Source organism: Phoxinus phoxinus, assembly GCF_949152265.1.
Source record: "Phoxinus phoxinus genome assembly, chromosome: 17".
Lineage (NCBI taxonomy): Eukaryota > Metazoa > Chordata > Actinopteri > Cypriniformes > Leuciscidae > Phoxinus > Phoxinus phoxinus.
Window position 1 is genome coordinate 24,501,029 of NC_136892.1, and position 20,243 is coordinate 24,521,271.

The 20,243-nt window shown below is 39.0% G+C and overlaps 1 protein-coding gene across 1 annotated transcript in view; it reads left to right on the forward strand.

Annotated features, from left to right (window-relative positions):
* Nucleotides 1–20,243, forward strand: part of whrna (whirlin a) — a 93,890-nt gene that overhangs the window by 24,879 nt on the left and 48,768 nt on the right. Inside the window, exon 3 of the mRNA XM_079585507.1 lies at nt 19,706–19,927. Coding sequence (XP_079441633.1) covers nt 19,706–19,927 — 222 coding nt within the window. The remainder of the gene's footprint in view (nt 1–19,705; nt 19,928–20,243) is intronic.

Below are 20,243 nucleotides of genomic sequence, written 5' to 3' on the forward strand. Positions count from 1 at the left end.
GTACTGATACAAAAATGTGATGTATAAACACTCCAGATCACTGATTGGTCAGAGAGAATCGTCACTACCAGCGTCATTGGATTTGCGACATGAGACACCAAACCCGCTAGATTTAAATAGTCAGCAACAGCCACCGCAGTATCATTTGTTCGCACGGCTTTTTTAAAACGAATTGCTTTTTAAAAGAAAGTGCAGGCATTCCTCTCGTTGTTGGTGAGGAGCGGATCCAGCGTTTACGATGATGTCACGGCAGTAGAGGCGGCACAACTATAGCCTAACGATCAGTCTATAATCCCAGCCACTTTGAAGCGGTACTAAACTGGGGTGTGTTTCCCAAAAGCATCATTGGCCAACTGTGATCGCAATTTCCATTGAACTCTATTGGTAACGATGGAACTTGTGACCATGGCTTACCAACGCACCCTTGCAGTGGAAAAGCAAACCAAGCCAAAGTAATGCGATGCCAAGTCGTACCACGCAGTGGAAAGTGCCTTAAATGTAACAAATTTAAATGAACCCTTTTGGTGAACGGAATCAAAAGATAACTTTTAAAGGGGTGGTTGATTATGATTTCACTTTTCTAACTTTAGTTAGTGTGTAATGTTGCTGTTTGAGCACAAACAACATCTGCACAGTTACAACGCTCAAAGTTAAAAGCAAAGGAAGATATTTGCTTGTAAAGAAATCGTTTTTTAAGGATTACATCAAACGGCTGATACTAGGGACTACACAACATTCCTCCCCGGATAGTGACATCACCAACCCTAGAATTTACATAAACCCCTCCTCCGGGAGCGTGATTTATAGATTGTCATGACAGAATATGCTAATCAATGACTAGAAGACAGTTAACTCCAAATCAGCTACATAAAATCATCAACTAACCATTTAGAAATGTCCTGTTGCATTCTACAAGATGTCACTTCTTGAGTCTCTCCATCATTGACTCTGGTTTGAACATAAAAGGCTAAAAGTTTTAGAAATTTTCAGTGCATGTGTGTGTGAGGTAAAAGGACACAAGCTCTTGAAGCTCCGCCCTCTGTGCCGGGAGCTGCAGCTCATTTGCATTTAAAGGGGCACACAAAAACGGTGCGTTAAAATTGTCAATTTTAACATGCTATATAAACAAATCTGTGAGGTATTTTGAGCTAAAACTTCACATACACACTCTGGGGACATCAAAGACTTATTTTACATCTTGTGAAAAGGGCATTATACCACCCTTTAAACAAGTCACTCTAGCCATCTTTGCATGGCTCACAGGCAGCCTACAGTATTTTCTATGTGTAGCTCCTATCTACTTGAACAAGACATTAAACAAATGGTGTCATAAATTTTGCTTAATTTGGTTTTAATTACTTTTAAAAACATGCAGTTTTTTCCAGATGGTCCAGCTGGTGTATATTCAAAAATAAAAGTTAATTGTCTCTTTTAACTTTTTAAGGTCAAACTTACTTTCTTGCAGCTTCTGTATTAAGCTTGGAATTTTCCTCCTTTCTTTTTTTTTTTCAAGTAGTCCATGTCTTTGTCTTGCCGTTTGTAGATTAGCCTAATGCAGGCTCTCATAACTTTAACATCTATTGACCAAATACAAACCCACTATAGCCTTCTGTACAGTCTTTATCAGATTGTTGAGTACTAGTCACAACCCTGAGGGTGAGGGTTAAGATAAGGTAAACAGAGAGTTAAGGAGTAAGTGGAGAGTGGAAATTATCCAGTAAACCCCGCTGTATCTCTGTTTGAGGAGAGCTTAAGCTTTTGGCAGTGAATTCAGTGAGGTTGATTGGATGAGGCTGGTGTGTGTGTGTGTGTGTGTGTGTGTGTGTGTGTGTGTGTGTGTGTGTGTGTGTGTGTGTGTGTGTGTGTGATGGCTGAACTGATAAGCGGGACTCTGTCTTATCACCCAGACAGACCCAATGAGACGTGCGGGGCAACGCCACAGGATTGAACGTAAAATTAAAGCACCACTGGGGAAGGGAGCATGTAATTGAAGAGCTAAGTCAACAAGCTAGTCCATCTCTTTCCCTTTTTTCTCTTTGTTTTGCTCTTTCTTACTCTCATTTTCTTTTTCATCTTTGCGAGGAGCTTGATGTGAAGGAAATTGATCGGTGGTCGGTCAGTCCAGCCCACAGCTGTTTTGGAAATATTTTTGCTTCAGTTTGTGTTGCTGGGTGAGATTGCAGTGTTAGCTTGATTATGTGGAAGATATCTCACCTCGACTTTTCTATTACCTTGGCGATGTCTTAGGATGTTTTTAAGTGTGTGTTACACAGTTCCATTGTAAACAACAAATAAGCAACTCTTTCTGTACTCCCACATACTGTTGCATATATTGCTTCAAGATTAAATTGTTTAGCTATATATTGTAGTCAATATATAATATATATTAAACCGCCATTACTTCTACACCTACAGTTTTCAGTGTCACATGATCCTTCAGATAACATTCTCATATGCTGATTTGGTGCACAAGCAACATTTCTTATTATTATCATCAATGTTGAAAACAGTTGCACATTTTTGTAGAAACTTTGATTTAGTTTTTTTTTTTTTTTGTTCAGGATTCTTCAAGGAAAATATACACACACATAATCCTGGTCAGAATTATTGGCACCCCAGTTAAAATTGAACAAAGAAGCCTGTGAAAATAATCAGCATTGTTAATCCTTTTTATCTTTTATTTAAAAAATTCACATAAAATCTAACCTTTCATTGAAGTAAATGAATTGAAGATAGAGGGAAAATCTCATTATAAAATAAATATTTTTCTATAATCCACTTTGGCCACAATTAATGGCCCCCTTGCTAACTTCTTTTGCCAAGATAACTTCTCTGAGGTTTCTCCTATAATGCCTGATGAGTTTGGAGAACAACTGACAAGAGCTCAGAGACCATTCCTCCATACAGAATCTCTCCAGATCCTTTACATTCCCAAGTCCATGTTGATACACTCTCCTCTTCAGTTTTCTATAGGTTTCAGGTCAGGGGACTGGGGTGATCATGGCAGAAGCTTCATTTTGTGCTCAGTGACCCATTTTTGTGTTGATTTTGATGTTTATTTTGGATTATTGTCCTGATGGAACATCAAACCACGGCCCATTATAAGATTTCTAGCAGAGGCGTTCAGGTTAATAAAATGTATCTGTTGATATTTTATAGAATCCATGATACCATATATCTGAACAAGACATGATACCATATATCTTCACTCTTGTGAAACAGGAAGTCAAGCCTAGATAATTTCATGACCCTAGTTGGTGTGACTGAGAATATACTTCAGATATATTTTACAATACAAATTTCTTGGGGTATAAATAATTGGGGCCAATGTGTATTAGAGAAAAACATTTATTTCATAATGTGATCATGTCATATGTCATCAATGTGACATATGACATGTGTCACCCCCCCCCCCCCCCCCCCTGCCACCCCAAACACACACACATTCATTATTTTCACTTCAATGAAGGGTTAGATTTTTGTAACATTTTGGAAGGAAGGATCAAAAGTATAATCAATGCAGATTTATTTTCATAGCCTGCTTTAATCATATTTACCAAGGGCGCCAATAATTCTGACCATGACTGTACTGTATATAGCCTAAGATTAATTGTATATTCTCTAAAAGTCTTAATATCTTATACAGATTTGCTTCTCACTAAAGCTGTTTTTAAGGATATATAGAGATTTTTTACTGGAGAAGATAAAACTACAGATTAAGAAAATGTGTGTGTATTTGGATTAAACTTGACTAAATTGCCTCTTACACAGTTGAATTAGTCCACTTCAGTTTTGCATACGGATTGTTGCATCCTGTCTGCACCTGTACAGTAGGTGGACATATGTATCGAAGTGTGTCTGAACGGCGGGCAGATATCTAGCAGATTATCTCTTGTGTAATTAAATTTGGCTGCCATTTGCCGTGTGTGATTTGATTCCCTGCGCTAACGCGGCCGCGCATGACTCAAGCGCGGCTGCTCCTTCCTCTCTCGAGCTGGTGGGTGGACCATAATTGGACCCGGTTGAAAAGGCCACAAGTGACACTGACAAGCCACTAATGAAGTGATTCGGACAGTCAGCCCATCTTTATGTGCTCAACCTAACTGGCTGAACCCACAGAAAAGGAAATAACACTCCAGGAGACAGAAATCAGGGCTAAAAACACAATTACAGCCTGATTTTTCACATAAACACATCCCACAAAGCACAATGTGTTCAAAAATGAAATAAGGGTTTCGGAGATGTCAACGCCGCTGGATTCCACACATGCACCTCGTGGAGTCTTTTCTAGGAAGTCGTTGGAAAAAGCTACTTTCATTCAGTACAGCTTCTTTTTGACATTAAGGCTGTTATTGTCCACCATTATACTAATAGACCCATATAGATATTCAAGGAAACAACAGTTAGCATGGTTTGTCCCCCAGGATCATCTCTCAGAACATGTTGTATGTAATTCAGTCAGAAATCGCAGTTATAGTTGCATGAATTCTTTGCTGTTTCTTATTCAGAAGCTCAAGCATCAATTATATACTTTACATTAGAGATTGTGTGGCTGGGTGTAATCTGAAATTGTATCATTATTTTTAGTAATAATACAAAATAAGTTTTTAAAGCAAAACTTTGACTGAACTTAAAGGCACATTATGCAGTTTTCCGGGGTTTTTTCAAACAGCGACTGAGTATTTGTATTTTACATTACTGTCGTAAATACCACTCACGCAGAGCCGTCTCTGCACTCACGGCCTGATCCCCTCCCCCTGTATACCGGTACCTATTCAGTACATAGACAGTATACAAAATGGACACAGCGACCCCATAGACTTCAACGGAGAAAAGTGAAGTCAATTAGAAGAAGCACTCACTTCCTGATGGCTGAGCGTACTGCACAGGCTCAAACTGAGCTTGACGATGTAGATGTGACGTGAGCAACCTGTCTGACAGTTGTAAGTCTTCTAGTAGCTGTGCCGAGAGAAATCTGAATCATTCCCTTCCGAATCTCGCAGAGACGGAGAGCGTGAGTATTAGCTGTCCATGAGCTAGGAGCAACTTTATGACTCTCTATGGGCTTCTCCCTTGACTTTATTGGACTTTATGCCTCCACGTCCCCCGGATTGCTTGCGAGCTTCTCCGCCTGTGTATACGGTAATTTCTCGAGTGTGTGACAGAGAGTCGAGTGGTTATGACGCAATCGTTAGCCTATTTTTACAAACACTGCTTCTACGGGGCCATAACGTAAGATACAAGGTAATGAAGCCTTTTATACAATTGTCGTGTTTCTTTAGAAATAAATAATGGACAAATGGAGTCTTTAAACGCCTCAGATGTACATGTAAAGTTATTCGCTGTCAAAGTGACGCCAAAATGAATGGGAGTCAATGGAATGCTAACGGCAGGTGATGGCTTGATAGCCAATGGTGGCCCCCGGGGAAGCTTCGGTTTCCGGCTGATGGATTACCCCCTTGGTTCAGTAGGATGGAAGCTGTAACGAGTGGAAATAAGATGTGGCCCCTTTAAGAGCTATGTGCGCCCTGTTGAACTGTCGGCAGTCTGTATTGTATGCGCGCCTCGAACACCCCATGTATGCGGGTTATTTCTGTTTGATGCTCATTCTTATCCTATTTTTTGTTTATCAACGCTGTGGACTGTAGAACGTGTGATGTTTGATTGGGGAATAAAGTGCAAGTTGTGAGATGCCAATCGCCTCCAATATTTCAAAAATACAAAAATTGATGTTTGTTAAAACCAACTAATATTAAGTATACAAATGTTGCTGACACCACTGCAAGGCCACTGTTTGCATCACTGTTTGCATCATTGTTACTTTATGTGTGTGTGTTTTGTATGTGCGTGTCTGGTGGAGACCCAGGTGGTGGAGTTAATTTTACGCACAGGTGAACACTGAACGTACCAGAGTAAGCAGCCTGTGGCAGTGTAGATCTAGAGGCAACACTTCATCTCTGTCCTGATACACAAACACACTCTGAATTCATACACCTCCCTCAGAAGATGCTGAAAATCAGATCACCGTTCAATGCTTTAAAGAACAGCATCACAATTCAACAAGAAAAGAATTAGAAAGAGAAGTTGACAGGGACAAAACAGTATGTTACGTTATATGTATTTTTTCTGTATATAATCTATATCTTTTCTACTATGCATCGCGATGCGGTTGTGCACCCCTACACACCCCCAATAGAAGTTTTTTTCTTGTTTAGTCAAACTGAGTTAATAATAGTAATTATCACTTCTTGTTCTTGTTCTTTTTGTCCTGCTTTATTTTCATCTTGTTACTTCTACTACTACTTTTTATTGTCCTTCTACTTCTTCTTGTCCTCCTCATTCTTGTCCTTGTTCTTCTTCTTCTTGTCCTTCTTGTCCTCCTCCAGTTTCTTCTTCTTGTCCTTCTTCTTCTTGTCCTTCTTCTTCTTCTTCTTCTTCTTCTTCTCGTCTTCCTTCTTCTTGTTTTGGTCACAGTTGTAAACAGACACTACGTCTGAAATCAAATACTTCCCTACTATATAGTGAAAAACCTGTGCGAATAAGGCAACTGAGTATGAATTCTCCTCTGAGAGCAGTTTGGGCCCTTGAGAAGCTTCTTTTTTTAACTTTCAGCTGTGTCTGGCAGCTCAAGGCAGAGATCATAAACAAAGGCAGTCTGATTCCTGCTATTGCTGTGATTTAAGCGTTATCAAAATCACTGCTGTTCCGCTCTCTTCTCCTCTGCTCCTCATCTTATTAGGAGAAAGAGTGATTAACTACACTTTTTACGTAATAAAGAAAGTTTCATGCCTCTGTGTTCCCTCTCCAGTCCCGGTAGATGAGATGGATGGTTTTGAGCTCAGGGTCAACAGCTCTTCCCAGCTAGCCATTTACACAAACTTGTGGTATAGCCTAGTCCTTGGGTCACTCTATCTTGCCAGCACAAGCAGAGCACAAATAATGAACTGAGGTAGCCTGTGCAGTGGGGGCTGGGGAACAGAGAGGTGAACTGAACTGTGGAAAGCTGTCAAGCTGTTGTTGACTTAAAAGAGTGGTATCTTCTATCTTGAGTTATATTTTTGTGAGACAGAGCTCTACGCTAACTTTTTTCCCAAGGAGTACGTGTGCTCCTAAATGAAAAAATTTAGGAGCACACAAAGAAATTTAGGAGCACAGTACAAAAAAGTTTTTTTTTTTTAATTCGTTTATTAAACAAATGAACAAATTTCATGCATATACTGTGTGTGCAAAATTGGTATATCAGATGCAATATATCTTCTCCTCCTCAGATAGCAGCACTTGCCTTTTCAAGGCTGCTATCTCCGTGCTCGATGGTTTCTCCTGTCTCAACAGGTACAGGTCTCTACACTGAATATTCCGCCGCGAGATGTTATGTTTCGTTACGCTATCTTTTTTCAAATGTGGATTTCCTGACACGAACGACGAGTTGCCAGCCTGTTTCTGCCCTCTACAATATTTGCAGAACATGAGGTTGTTCTCGAAATCCAGCCATGGGAAAATGTTTAACCAATTGACATTAAATGTATATGATCTCTCTCTGCCGGCTCCAGTGGACGCTGAAGTGACAGCGCTAGTCACCGTAGGTTCGCTAAAGTTGTTCTCAGCTTCACCAATATTTTCTTTCCAGTTTTTACCTCACTTGACTCTCTCACTTAAAATCCAGCAGTTCCCGCACATTCCCACACTATTTCAGTGATTGGCTCATTGGTTGCGAATCGTCGCTCTCATTTGCATAAAGTTAAGCGCGTCATCATGCTATTTTCACACATTGTCTATGTGTTCACATCGCGCAGTCGCGACGCTGTCACGTCCTCTTGCTCTTTTATATACTGTCTTGTCTATGTTGCTCAGTTCCATGTGAAATCAATGGGATGCTTTGCTTCATCACGCTGTTGTTCAGTGTATTGAGAACAGCCCGTCACTCGCACACTGTGCTCGTAAATTATTTTTCAAGTTCGCACATAACTATTTTTAGGCGCAAATGCGAGTGAAACACTCGCACTGTAGATTCCTGTGAGATATATAGGATTGTGATAAATAATAACGATTAGCCTAAACATTGTCCCGGGAAAAATTCACACGATTGGTTAAGCCACTAAACAAAAGCAAATGTTTTGATAGAACCACATAATAACACTGTTTCCCTTTTCATGGGAAATTGGCCTACAAATGGCTTACTTATAGTCTCTACACCAGTGACTTTCAACCAGGGGCCTCAAGACGACTTAAAATGATTTAAGATTATACAAAACAAGCATTCAAATAAACTAAAACCACTAAAAGTCAAGATATTTCTCATTTTACATTACCACCTTAACTGTTTTTTGTCTTAACTAAGAACTAGTTGTCGTGATCTTGGAAAACTTGGATATAAGAGGTAGCATGATTTTAAAAGTGTGATTTATCATCATCATTAAAATCCTTTTTTTATTATTATTATTTTTTATTTATCAAATTGATTTGGTTTAAATGTACGCCATTGTTACTGTCTTTACAGTGTGTAAAATTTCTGAGGATTTAGGAAGCCTCCGGAGCTGAAATTCAGTTATGGTATGGGGCGATTTGTTTCCGGCACGCGCTGTTAGCGGTCGACCAATCACAACAGACTGAGCAATTTGACCAGAGTTGCTCTCGGAAAGGCGAGGGTAAGAGAGACTTAATCTTCGAACGAGTCGGTTTCAGAATCTTTGTGAAATGAGGTGATGTGCAGAAATTAGGACAATTACAGACTACAGATTCCTACCCCTAAATTTAAATTCTGCCATTTTTCTATTCTGACACCATTCACCTCAGCAAAGTAAATACAAACAGGGAGGTCTGGGAGCAAGGTCATGGACACATGTATATTTTTTCTATTTTTTTCTTTCTCAATTTCTTCATCTTTACCTCAGTTGAAGAAAATCAGATATCATTCCATAACCACATGTATAATACAGCACCGGCGAGCGCTGCCGGTGGCACCGTTTGCCAACACAATAATAAGATCTCAGAGACTTTATCTTATTTGAGTTTGCCCAACAGGACTACATCCCCCTGTTGTAATTACTGTCTTTTCTTGTTATGCATTTTTTTATCTGAAACTGAGCTAGTGGGAAGGATGATTGCATATCTTTTTCATATGAATGCATGTTGTTTTATGTGCTTTGATAATGTCGTATAAAGATTATACGTATATGTACTCTTGTAGATGTGTTAGTTTGTGGGTCTCTAAATCATTTGCTCTGATATGTAGGAACAAGTAGCCATGCTACGGTCTGTTGGGCAGAGCAGATCACCTTTAGTGTGACAGCACTGGCTTCTGGGTGAAGTCGATTACAGGAGATGGTGCAATAGTAACATACAGCACAGAAAGTCTCCTGAACCCAGTATGAATCTCTCTAGGGATGCTAACATTCAACTGTACTGGTTCTTCAGCATATAAAGAAGTTCTCCAATCTCATTTCTCAAGACATTACAGTCATCATTCAAGTCTTTATATCTTTTGCAGTTTTGCTTCCCCAGTAAACTGATCTCGTTTTAAGGATATTTAGATGGTTTTCAATGGAAAACGAGACAAAAATACTAAGAAAAATATTAAGAAAGGATTTTTTTTTGCAGTCTTGTGCAGTATTGACAGGCTTTGTACGGTATTTGCATGCTGTTTTTGCATTTTGAGGAGAGCATTAGTATGTTTATCCGGTCTCCTGTCAGCTTTGATTTAACTGAAACAATTCTCCCTGACATAGACGTCTTCAACAAGCCCGGAGAGATGATACTGTTGTTTGTCGGTACTATATTTGTATGTCCCACCATGCTTTGTCTGTTTTTGTTGTTTGCAAAACTCTATTTTTTCATGAGAGTATTCTCTCATGTTTCAGTCAAAGAGTGAAAAATCTCCCTTAATCTCCCCCCTGATTCAAGCACAAAATCTGCCCTTAAGTCAAGCGCTCTCTCTCACTCCTCCTCTCTTTCCTTTTACATCCCTCTTCATCCCATGTGGTGGCGACCCCTGCTATATAACTCATAAATAAGAATGAGAGATGAGACAAGAAGTTGGAACGCAGGGAAAGCTGATAAATGGAAAGAAGTGTAGAGAGAGAGAGAAATGTTTGCTGTAGCTGCTTGTTGTAGTCCGATCGATCCCTTCAGCATATGATGCCACAGCTCTGGACAGAACTGTTGAAAGATGTCAGTGTGTTCCAGAGCTGTCTAACTATATCAGACCTCACTGCCTTAAACACGCGTCTTACTCCAGCTGACATTTCTGACTAAATCCGCCATTTCACAGCTTAATTTTGAGCGTATTTCAATATCCTTCAGTGACAAACTTTCATTAAAATTTCAGTTTGTTGTGTTTGGTCTCAGGGTGTCTCATTAAAGGGACTAAATGAGAATTTGTTTTGTTATTTTTTTGACAGATGAGATTTTGCTTATGCAGTAACGCCTAAGGGGTACATGAGTCATGGCAGTCACAGGTGGATGGTCAGAGGCAAAAATAGAGAGAATCAGGTGCATTTTGTGACCAGTTAGTGCTCTGTATCTTGCTTTATTATTTCCCATCAAAAATTAGACCTCTTTAGTATCAATATTTCTTCCTAGACATCATCTTCTTTTATGGTATTGCCTACTTGTCATAGCACGCACTTACAATGTAAAAATTCCCTGCAATTTGAGCATAGCGCTTTAATAAAGGAACACAAAGGTAACTTGGCATATTACTTTTTTTTTGTGCTGTAATTAGTTACATTTTAAAATGAGTTCGAATTATAGCATTGAAACGTGTAGGGTAAGTGTACCTATTAAGCCCATGTACCCTTTAAGCCCACTTTCAACTTTGAAGTCTAATATAAAAAAGAAAAAATCATATTTTTTGCTGCTCCTTATTTTAACCAATCCAGTGATTTGTAACTTACCTGACATTTTTTATTGCATGTTAAACACTTTTGGCAAAGTTAAGTTAGCCCCACTCATGTGCATGCGGTCTCAGGGGACCTCAAACAAAGACACCCAAAAACTTTGGTGTTTCTGGACCCTTCAGAAATCAACACATTTCTGCAATTTTCAGCCATTCTTTTGGTAACTACATTGATATTATGTCAAATAAGAGATAAATGTATTGTTTTTTGTGTATGAACAAATAATAATTCATATTTTTATATAATTTTCCTTTAAATGGAAAGATGAGTTTTATTAGTTTGCGCTCAAAGCTAATCTCAAGGTCAAACCATTAGCCTTATTGGAAGATAAACTGCTGAAGAATTAAGCATGTGAACTACAAACACTAAATATTTTGTGATTTATTTTACATTAATTTACAAATAAATACATCATAAATTGTTTTGTTGGTAAGATTATTTTCATAAATTAACTTTTTTTAAAGATGGGCTTAAATGGTACAGCGCCATAAAACGCATGCAAACTAGAGTCAACACAAGCTAACCTTGAATGAAAAAAACATAACATTTCTCAATGTGGGCACAATGGAAATTACTATGATGCGTTGTCCACAGTATATTTAAGCTCCTTGCATGTCTGTGTAAACATATATTATATTTTTTAAAGGAAAACTGTCTTTTTTTCACCTTTACTGACTGTGGAACCATTTAAGCCCACCTTATGTGTTTCAATGAGGGATCCCTCAAATTACAAAGTTTAATCAACTTTGTGAGAGAAATTGTTTAATGGCCTATTAATTGGATACTTCATGTGGAATTTTGACTTCATGTGGAACCAAGCCGACTCAAGGCTCCATACTTAGGACATGGGAGGACCACTAGTGGACCCCCCCTAACCCCTGAGTCTGGCTTCCTTCCCAGGATACACTCGGTCAAAGTTCCAGCTTTGACCAGGCATAACTCCAGAATCAAGCCAACTTAAGGCTCCATACTCCCGGCGTGGGGGCCCACTAGAATACCCCCTGAAAGCCAAGAGTATGGATCCGCAACTCGGCTTGGCTTCTGAGATGCTCCAGAGTCAAGCCGACTGAAGGCTCCAGACCACCGGCCTGGACCCCCAGCTACTAACACCTACCAATCACACCCAGGGCTCTAATAAAACATTAGCAAAATTACTTTTTTTAATGCTTCCCTGTCACTGAATAAATATATCAATGTTTTACTTATTTAAAAAAAAATTAAATAAATAATATTATATAAATCAATCATGATGTGGGCTTATTTGGAACACATGCGGGCTTAAATGGTGCCAAAGTACCAATTAAGCCCATGCCAGACTTCTGACTTTATTAATCAAATATCTTAATTTTATATTCTAAAATGTACATCAACTAATAAATACATTTTCAAATGTGAGATTAATCTTGCATTTTAACAAATAATTTTTCTTATAAACCATGTCAATATCTATGAAAAAAACCTAGACTTAGATTTTGGTGGGCTTAATAGGTACGCTTACCCTAACTTTTAAAATGTACTTAGTTGAATATTTACAAAGCTCATAACATTTAACTGAAGTAGGCCTACAGCTTGCAGCAATCATGTAACCTGTTTTAGATGCTCCAGTTAATATGTTTGTCATAATTTTTTAAAAAATTTTAATGGCTTCCACTCAAACAAAGTGAAAATTTCTGCGGCTGCAAAGTGCTTGAATATAATCTAATGAGGTTGCATTGTTTCGTTTATAATTTATTGTCTGTTGCTGGCAAAAACATTAACCCTCTGTAGGGCTTTTCACACTCGAAATAGTTAAAGGTGCTGTATTTTTTTGGACTGAACTAAAGCATAAAAATACCATAATATGTTTGCAGAAACATGCTAAGTTCACATACTTGTTTCTTCGAATAACATTGCTACAGCGCGTTATTCTAATTCGAATTGTGCATTGCGTTCAGTGTTGGTCAATGTCTGTTTTTGTTTTGGTCTGTGAGATTTCGCCCACTGCCAATTTATCCATTAGTATTTCGGCATCCCTGGGTTGCCAGTTGGAGGAAAACATCACTTATTTCATCCATCGATGCAACAAACTGGGTCAGAGATTGAATATTCTACCCAACCTAAAAAGCCTCATTATCCTTCTGTCCAGTTTGTCCTAATACATATTAAACACGGATAAATATATCAAATTACAATGTAAGGCGCGTCGCCTTCCATTGTCAACTGCGCTTGTTCCTGTTTCATGTCCTCAATTTGGCAACCTGCGTGAGCGCCGAGTCTGAGGAGGAGGGGGCGGGGGTAACAACTCTCCAGTATTTAGAATTTGGACTGCAGTACTAATTTCAACTGCTAGTTGTCAATATTACTAAACCACAGGTAAATGGGAATCATGGGTTATCACATTTCACACTGCAATTAATCCTGGATATTCATAAGCTGACGTTTTACACTGTAGCCTACACCACCCTGGGTTATAGTTAATGTCAGCACTGATTGGTCGAATGCAGCATGCGACCTGTTTACATTTAAGCATTGTGCATCATTGTATTATATATTGCCGAATGTACTATCAAGTTTTTCCTAAATGGACTTTTTCAGACTATAAGGGTAATAATAAAACAGTCTCTTCATCACTCCAATTGATGTTTTTATCACCATTTGACATTTTCCTCTTCAAACGCTGAAACGGCATGCACGCCATGTGTCATTTCAGTGTTTGAAGAGGAAAATGTCAAATTTTGTCCGTGACTGTCCAAATGAGGTGCGCTGTTGGTAACATTCTAACACCGCAGACATTTCACACTACTCAAGGTTAGCACTGCAATGTGGGGTAAACACAGCAAAAGTGATTCTAAACCCTGCTCTGGAGCAGGATTTATTAACCCCGGGTAAAAAGCTGTGCTAGCTCTGCTTCTAAACTATAATTGTCTACCTGGGGTTAAAATCGTGGTTTAGAATAATTAATGATAACCCGGGGGTTAAGCATAGGGTGAAAAGCCGTTTCACAAAAAAAGGCTCAAGTGTACTTGAGACCAGACTAAAATGCATGTTTGAGCTGTCTTAACTAAAAGCAAGTTGCACTTACATATCTTAAAATATGTCAGTGCCATTGTTTTGTCTTACCATCCACACCAACAACTTTGCTTTACGCAGGGTTAAAAGTGGCCTTAACTCGGAGATAAGTAGTGTGAAAACATTTGAAAAGGCGATTAAATGTAGAGCAAATGGAAACTTTTAATGGGAAGACTTCTCAGATTTTTTTGTCCTTTGAAACATCCTAGTAATCTCCGTGTGCCAAATCTGTTATCAAAATTTCCATTTGAACTCAAACTTCTCATCAAATTCTTTTGAAACCTAATTATCTCACCTGTGCTAGTCATATTAGTTTTATAGCTGTAAATTGATCAAATTTAAAGGGTAGTTTCACCCCATGTTGATATTTGCATAGGATACAATGCAGTTGCATGCATTAAATAATGCATTAATTAAAACATATTCAAATTGAAAACAGTTTTAAAATGTAATAATATTTCACAATATTACTACCATTTTACTATATTTTTGATCATATAATTGCAGCCTTGATGAGTATACTTTTTAAAACATTTTTTTTTTTAACCAATCTGAATAATAGTGTAAATTGTTCAAAGATCATAACTCAGTACTGTATCAAAGAGCTGTATATTTGTTGGGATGACATTCAGAATACTACTGTTCGCAAATGAACACCTACACATACTAGCTACTTTAAAAAAAATTAAAAATAAACACACCTACGCAAAATCCACTATATATGAGCACAATAACTGACTCAGATCCATCTAATTGTACTACAGCGATTCTTCAATCTTTTAGATTCATTGTCCTCCTGGTTTTCATCCAGAATCGCTCAATCACATGCAAATGTCTCCTGCGCTCCTTCCGAGCCTCGTCTGCGTAATCTCATAAACGCATTCTGAGCACACGGCACTGCTAACCAGACCCAATTACCCTTTGTGATCATCTAATTGGCCCCTTTTTGTAATGCTAATTCAAAGCAACAATCGCAGATTGTCTGTTTATGTATGCGTTTTCTGTTTGCTTCAGTATCCATGCCAGCTGGTCAGTGCACACTGAGCTTCACATGCTCAAACATTCGGCATTTATGACTTGATTTCTCATTCTGCTCTCGGATGCTTTATAGGGTCCCATTGGAAATGACAGTAAATAAACAGAATGCCAGTCAGCTCTGTGTGTGTGCGCGCTGGGTTTCATGTGAATTGGTAAGGCCATCAGGCTCAGATGTGAAATTACTTGGAGCAATTAGCTTTAAGTGTTCATGGCCTTTAAAGTCAACATGAAATTGTAATGGAAAATTTGCATTTTTTTATGCGGTATTTATTATTATAAAGATGATTTATCTGTAGAAATAGCAAACCACAATGATCCGATCAAATCTCAATGGACAAAAAAAAGCCCCGGCCTACATTTGTTCAATCCGTTTCACTCGGATATTTGTCACAATAGGGATGAAAAGACTTTAACTTCATGCAGACTTTAAAGTCAACGTGAATTCTTAATGCAAGTTCCTTGTTGTATTGTGTTGCTCCACCTTCTGAAACATCACATAATGGAAGTCATATGCCTTGCAAATGTTTTATGTTGAGTTTAAGTCTTCTAGATGAGAAGTCCAACATTTCGCTTCTCTCTCAGAAGCATGAAACTTTCTTTAATTATGTCCTTTTGCTCTTGCTCGGGGCTATTAATGCATTTTTCCACATTATTGGCATTATTGGCTTTCCTAAGGTGACATTGTAGTATATCATATAAGATGCCGGCTTGCTGTCTTTCTCCATCCCTCCATCTCTCTCTCTCTCATCCAACAGTATTCCGTTACTCCACTCATTTGTTGACACACTCCATCAGACAGTGTCACAGTCAGCACTTTAGAGCAGCGATGGTGCATTAAGAATCTCGCTGCCAGGCGCTCTTTTATTTGTTAGTATTCACAGCAGGGACAAAGCTGTTTTTTATCTTCTCCTGTAGTCTCTTAAAGGAGTAGTTCACCCAAAAAGAAAAATCATTTACTCACCCTCATGTTGTTCCATATCCGTATCTCTTTATTTCTTCTGTGGAACATAAAAGGAAGCATTTTAAAGGATGCACTAGTTGTTACATCTCAAAGAGGCACGGAATCACTTTCACTGACCTTCACCTTGACTGTTCCCTGTCGGTGAAATGACCTGCCTAACTCAACCAGAGCTGCTGAGTCCGTAGCCATTCTCAAGAAACGGCTCTTTTTCGTCAAACCGCGATCCATTAATACTAACTCTTTCTATTCTATATCTATTAAATACAATTGTGTGTACTGCGTTAGACTAAATGATGTTTTATTAACAAAGTTCGGGAGGAGCACGTTCAGATAATTAACACGAGTGGAGAGCACTCAGCAATCAATGATAAGAGGTATAGATTCAGCAATCTCACCTCAATCCATTGACAGTTTAGCAGCATCCCTCCACCGCCCCTTCTCCACACTTGTAGTCCTAACCACTTACATATTGGGGAAGGACTCTGGGTTCGGTCCGAACTCCGAGCTCGGAGCCCTCCCCCGGACAGCACGCCAAATACGCATTAAACCTTAAAGTGTGAACTCGTGAAACTGGGAAGGGTCACAGCACTTGCATATTGTTGTCCTATTGTTAGTTTAATTGCTCTCCTCATTTGTAAGTCGCTTTGGATAAAAGTGTCTGCTAAATTATTGTATGTAATGTTTTTTTAATGCATTACAATTAATGAGGATTTCAAGCTTCAAGAAGTAAACAGAAGCATATAGGCTAATATTGATGCACCTTGATGGAAATAAATGTTGTGATGTTATTTCCATCAAGAGGTGTATCAGTTTATGGTCAAGATCTTGTATTGACAATGCAAGAGTAAAGTACTCTGTATTATTAGCCTGGCTCCTACATACTTTCGCTCAATTTTCATTTTCCTTCAGTAGTACTAGGTCTGGGCTTGCGGTACTGTATATTCTTGGATTTTCTCCAATAATTTTTTTTACCGGTCCAATCAGCGAACAGAGGGAGTGGTTGAGAACGATGACGTTGAGGTTGTGCATAAGTTTGAGTTGACAGACTCACGACCAAACGTTCGCGATTGGTTATGGCAGATTTTTTACCGGTCCAATCAGCGAACAGAGGGAGTGGTTGAGAAAGATGACGTTGAGGTTGTGCATAAGTTTGAGTTGACAGACTCACGACCAAACGTTCGCGATTGGTTATGGCAGATTTTTTACCGGTCCAATCAGCGAACAGAGGGAGTGGTTGAGAACGATGACGTTGAGGTCGTGCGTTAGTTTGAATTGACAAACATCACGAGACTCACTGCCAAACGTTAGCGATTGGTTATGGCAGATCCAGAGTGGCTCTGGGCAGATCCAATAGTTTTAAACTTCAACTGAGTACCAGCCTTCAAGGAAGTTAATGCTTGTCAATGGAGAGTGGCCAGACTCAGTCTGGTAGGACCAGGCTAGTGTATTATGATACTTGTATTAAAAGTTGTTGTTGGCCCTGTCCCAAATGGCACACTTCATATGCATTTGCTTTCTGGACATACACTGGCCACCGAGTGCACGTGTCCATTAAGTCCACTAGACTGTATTGTTCCATTTGTAATTTTAGGTTTAAGAAGGGTGATCGCGAGCGCCCCCCTTTGCGGCCGATATGCGCACTTTTGTCAAGCCCTCACTGAAGTGAGCCCCGCAGGAGACTTCCACCCGACAGTCAAAGCAGCATTACATCAAGAAAGTGTGGACTCAAAGGAAGATCGCAAGGGTATAGGGTTCCATTTGGGACAGGGCCTTTGAGTTCATGTCCTTTTCAAACTTGAAAGTGTTAGTCTGGATTCATTATGATTTCATGAAAATCCTGGGAAGTTCTTTAAAATTTCGCTTTTTGTGCTCCACATTAGAAAGGCTTGGTCATACAGGAACAACATGAGGTTGAGAAAACAGATTTTACATTTTTGGGTGAATTACTGTATCCCTTCAAGTAATTATTTTTTGTTAATAATTATTAGTATTATTTTCTGTTCATTCCAATGTGTCTTCATTTTATTAGTCTTTGCTCTGCATTCCTCTACCCCAAAAAACATCTTGTCACTCGCTTAAAAAATCCAGGCAAATCCTGGCCCTGGAAAGAAAGGAAACCAGATGCTTACGGACCAGATTAACTCCTAAATAAATCCAAACTTTAGGCTTTGAAACATTTCTGGGGATTAACGAAGCACCATTGGTGTTTATTTTCAACAGAGGGAGTGACTCACGAATAAACAGTTTTATTTTGTTACACTTTAAATCTGGACTACTGTATTTTGCAACTCAATAAACATTCCGCAGAACTAGGTCAGAGATACGCAACAGAGCACGCCTGCGGACACAAACTCCCTAACCGTTTCTGAAGTGCACTGCGAGGGAGTCTGAGCTGCATGGGAAGTAGATACCGCGAGGCCACCCTGAGAACAGGAAGTTCTTTGAGTTCAGCCCAATTATAAGTTGTTGCATTGGAATGTGTGTGTTTAATGCCGACTTAGTGTATGTTTGTGTGTGTGTGTGTGTGTGTGTGTGAGTGTGTGTGTGTAGGAGATAATGGTGTCATTTCACACTCAGCTGAATTTGTGGCATCCCGCAGTGCAAGTTGCACTAGACTTGATCTGTGGAGTGATGGTGAGCATAGCAGACCATCAGAGACCAATGAGGCAAACACCACAAATAGGACTTCCATCTCCGCAGCATGTTCCTCTGTATTGTATGTCTCTGAAAATGATCTTCCCTTGCGTTTTAGCAGTGTTAGGGACTAGCTTAGTTAAAGGAGTAACACTGCTAACTTAGCTATGTTATTTAAAAAGAGCTGAAATACTGAAAAATATAGTTATTTCTTACCAGTAGCATATGGAAGTCTGATTCATTTTAGTTCATTCCAGTGATTCATGAAAGTGAACTGCTTCTAAAATTATTCACCAATTCATCAATTGCCTGCATCGCATTTTATTAAATATTTAATTCATTGTTCAATATGTTTTAGATTAATTAGGGTGTTTCGAGTTATTAGTTGCATTTACTGTATATTATTCAATGGATCTGAACTGAACCCTATTTGAATCTGAGTCATATTGCTGAACTGAATCGAAAGATTGAATTTACTGGGATGAATCAAAATCTGCTTACGTTTGCAAGTTAAGTCTTAAAGGGATAGTTCACTTTAAAATGAAAATTCATTTTGTCATCATATACTCACCCTCAAGTTGTAACCAAACAGTTAACTGGTCCCATTGACTGCCATAGTATTGGTTACTGACATTCTTCAAAATATCTTCCTTTGTGTTCAGCAGAAGAAAGAAATTCATACAGGTTTGAAACTTGAGGGTGAGTATATGATGACAGAATTTTCATTTTAAAGTGAACTATCCCTTTGAAGATCCTCAGTTTGTTTTGTGCCAGATAAATACTGCTCTCATTTATATATCATCAGATACCATTTATTTATTATTTTTTAAAGATATTTCCTTCTTAAATAGCTTCAATGTATTTATTCAGCCGGTTCTAGCTGGTAACTTGCAGTGTTGAACTGCTTGATGTGTAGCTTGGTAAGCGTCAGTTTCCAGGTAGCTTCTTGTGTTTGTTGTTTGCAGCTTGAGTATCGATGGAGCTTTTTATCATATGGAGTGGAAAATGTGAGCATTTTCCCATGAATATCTTTACATTCCCATAACTGCTTCTGCCTTTTATCGCTTAGCAGACACGCTGGACTGATTGTACCTCTTCATCTCTCTGTCACTGTCTCTCTCTCTCACAGGTGCTGAAGGGCAGCAAAAAGCTCTCCATGTCGGTGCGTTCTGTGGGCCGTATCCCAGGTGGTTATGTCACAAATCATGTCTACACCTGGGTGGATCCACAGGGGCGCAGTGTGTCCCCACCCCCTGACCTGCTGGCTGAGCATCGCAGTGCCACTCTGCGCAGGACGAACAGTCAGGGCCGCAGCCACATGCAGCTTCTGCAGGACGGAGATGAGAAGAAGGTGAAGATTCACATTTACAGCAGTCCTTAGTCGAGTTATAGCAAGTTTAATGTGTTTACATGATACTTATGTAATGAGGATATGATGACCCAATTCCGATTAAGATAATATACGCTACTGTCTTAAGGACCCCAAAAACACCTTAGACCCCAGAGGGTTAAAAGTTTGGGATCTTTATAGTAATTTCATGTTTTCATGTTTTTGATAGAAGTCAGGGCTCAACACTAAAGATTATTTTCCGGGCCAGTTTACTTGTCCCACCACACAAAAAAGTAATAAATAAATAAAGTAAAATAGACCTAGTTATTGTTTTCTG